The sequence below is a fragment of the Helobdella robusta genome (assembly GCF_000326865.2).
Source record: "Helobdella robusta unplaced genomic scaffold HELROscaffold_20, whole genome shotgun sequence".
NCBI classification, from domain to species: Eukaryota; Metazoa; Annelida; class Clitellata; order Rhynchobdellida; family Glossiphoniidae; genus Helobdella; species Helobdella robusta.
The window spans coordinates 2,023,792-2,026,278 of NW_008704084.1; the positions used below are offsets into that span (position 1 = coordinate 2,023,792).

The window sequence follows — 2,487 nt, forward strand, 5'->3', positions numbered from 1 at the left end:
ATCAATCAATCAACCAACCAACCAACCAACCAACCAACCAATCAATCAATCAATCAATCAATCAATCAATCAATCAATCAATCAATCAATCAATTAATCAATCAATCAATCAATCAATCAACTAATCAACCAATCAATCAATCAAACAGCATATTTTGTGGAAGACATGTTGACAAGAATCCTTACACGTGACTACGAATGTCAAATTAAAAATTGGCATGTCGTTAGTGTTGCTGCGCTGCTAGCTTCATAAGCAGCTGTTAGCTGCCGGAAGTCACCCTACAAAGAAGCAGTTCTACACAGACGATGTGTGCGTGACGTGCAGCGGCTGTCTGCTCGGTGGTGGGTGCATGCAAGGGAACATTTGTGTAATGGCCTCCTTGCTTGAGTTGCTTTTGAAAGATTTTTTATAATTACAAAACAGCATATTGTGTGTTCCTCTTCATGTATGCCGTGCCTATGTTTATATATCTATTTGTAATTATTTGTACACACTTCATGTGTACTGCATTTGGTTAACTCGGATTGAATTGTGTTTTTATTTCTCTACTTATTTTGCATGTGTTGAAGTGTATTCAAGCTGATACATTCAACGGACAAACCATCAACTTATGAGGAAACAATCATCTTATAATGTTATCTCAAATGAATAACAGTTTATCAAGAAAATAATTACACTATAATGTTACTTCAAACAAACGAACGAAAGAACTTATTTAGCATATGATTGCATAACAATGTTTCGGCCATTATGAAGTGTTTGCCTGCTTGCCACAACACAAGTGACTGCTAGCAAGAATAATGCGGTTGTCCTTATGGAAGGAATCCTTTCTCTACAAACATCCAGGCCACATGTGTTGTTGTAGTTGTGGTCGTTGTTGTTGTAGCTGAAGTTGATGTGGTAGTTGATGTTGATGTTGTTGTAGTTGATGTTGTTGTTGTTTCTGTAGTTGATCGTGCTCTAGTTGTTGTTGATGTTATTGATGTTGTTGATGTTGCTGATGTCGTAGTTGATGTTGCTCTAGTTGTTGTTTCTGTAGTTGATTCTGTCGTTGATGTTACTTTTGTTGTTGTTGATATTATTGATGTTGTTGTTGATGTTGCTCTAGTGGTTGTGGCTGCGGTTGTGGTTGCTGTGGTTGCTGCGGTTGTGGTTGCGGTTGTGGTTGCTTATTTACTTTTGTGTTCGTAGTTGTTGCGTTTATTTTGTCATTTTGAGTTATTATTTCATTCGAATGTAGACAACGTGTCAGTTAGCAAGTTGAACTGAACTGAGCTGACGTGATGTTTAGTGTTATGAAATGGGGTGTCGTAAGATGGGTTGTGCGGTGGTTTGTGGAAGTTTGAACGTTATGGGGTGGTTTGTGGTGTGTGGTGTGGTGTGGTGTGGTGGGGTGTGACGTAGTGGGTGGTGTTGGGTGGTGGTTTTTATTGAACGCATGTTTTTTAGATTTTGTGAAACTTAGTGCTTCATTTTTTTTATTCCCAATTTTTTCCTTGTTTTACAATTAATTATTTACCGTGTCATTTTCTTTTAGATTTTTGTTCTTCTTAAGATAGATCGTGTTGCATAATTGCTCAGCAAATTTGGATGTGCACTGAAATGTGTGGTGAAACACAGAAAAAACATCATTCGTGTAACTTTGAGTTGAAATTCTTGCTTGTTAACATGTTTAGATGAATGTTTGTGGTGTCGTTGTGGATCTATGGTGTTGTGATGGATGTGTGAAGTTGTGCTGCTAGATGGCTGGTTCTGTGTTTGCATTGCAGTTCCATCTTTAGCATCAATCGTTTCAATTGTCCTGGCTGTCCTTGGAAATATTTATAAACGGTAACATGATGATTGCGGACGTACACTACAACAACATAACATGAGACCGTTCACAGTGTAGCACAGTGGACAACTGACAGCTCAAGACATCACAATGTGACAAAATCATAACATCCATCGAAGTACAAACACGTTAATGAACTTTTATGAACACTTAAGAACATTTGGAAGAATTAAGCGACTACATGATAATAAAAACATGACATGACAGTAAGATTGTAGCACTAAATATGACATCAGGAACATGACATTAAAGAACTGTCAGTAAAACAAACTACAAATATTTGAATTTAAAAGCATTAACAAATGCATCAACAAGAGCAACAACAGCTTAAACAGCGACGCAAACAACGCTGACATAATTCTCAAACATTTTTAAAACAAACAAAAAAGATTATCTTCCACAAAAATGAAGATTCTTACTTGAGAAACTGCATCATTCTTCATCATCTAAACTAAGCCGTGAATCTTTTTTCACAACATTGTTGTCAACATTTGTCATAACATTATCAACAAGAGCAACATCAAGATTATCAACACCAAAAACACCAACAACAACAACAACATCAACAACATCAACAACAGCAGCAGCCGCAACAACAGCATCAGCAACATCAATAACATCAACAACAACAACAAAATCATCATAAAAACAT

The 2,487-nt window shown here is 36.7% G+C and overlaps 1 protein-coding gene across 1 annotated transcript; it reads right to left on the reverse strand.

Moving 5' to 3' along the window:
- Positions 1–712: 712 nt before the first annotated feature.
- On the reverse strand, positions 713–1,765 carry HELRODRAFT_171339 (hypothetical protein; the record flags this gene model as incomplete). Its single annotated transcript, XM_009018064.1, has 2 exons — positions 713–961; positions 1,643–1,765. The coding sequence occupies 2 exons, from the start codon at positions 1,763–1,765 to the stop codon at positions 713–715; spliced, it is 372 nt and encodes a 123-aa protein (XP_009016312.1).
- Between the last annotated feature and the right edge of the window lie 722 nt (positions 1,766–2,487).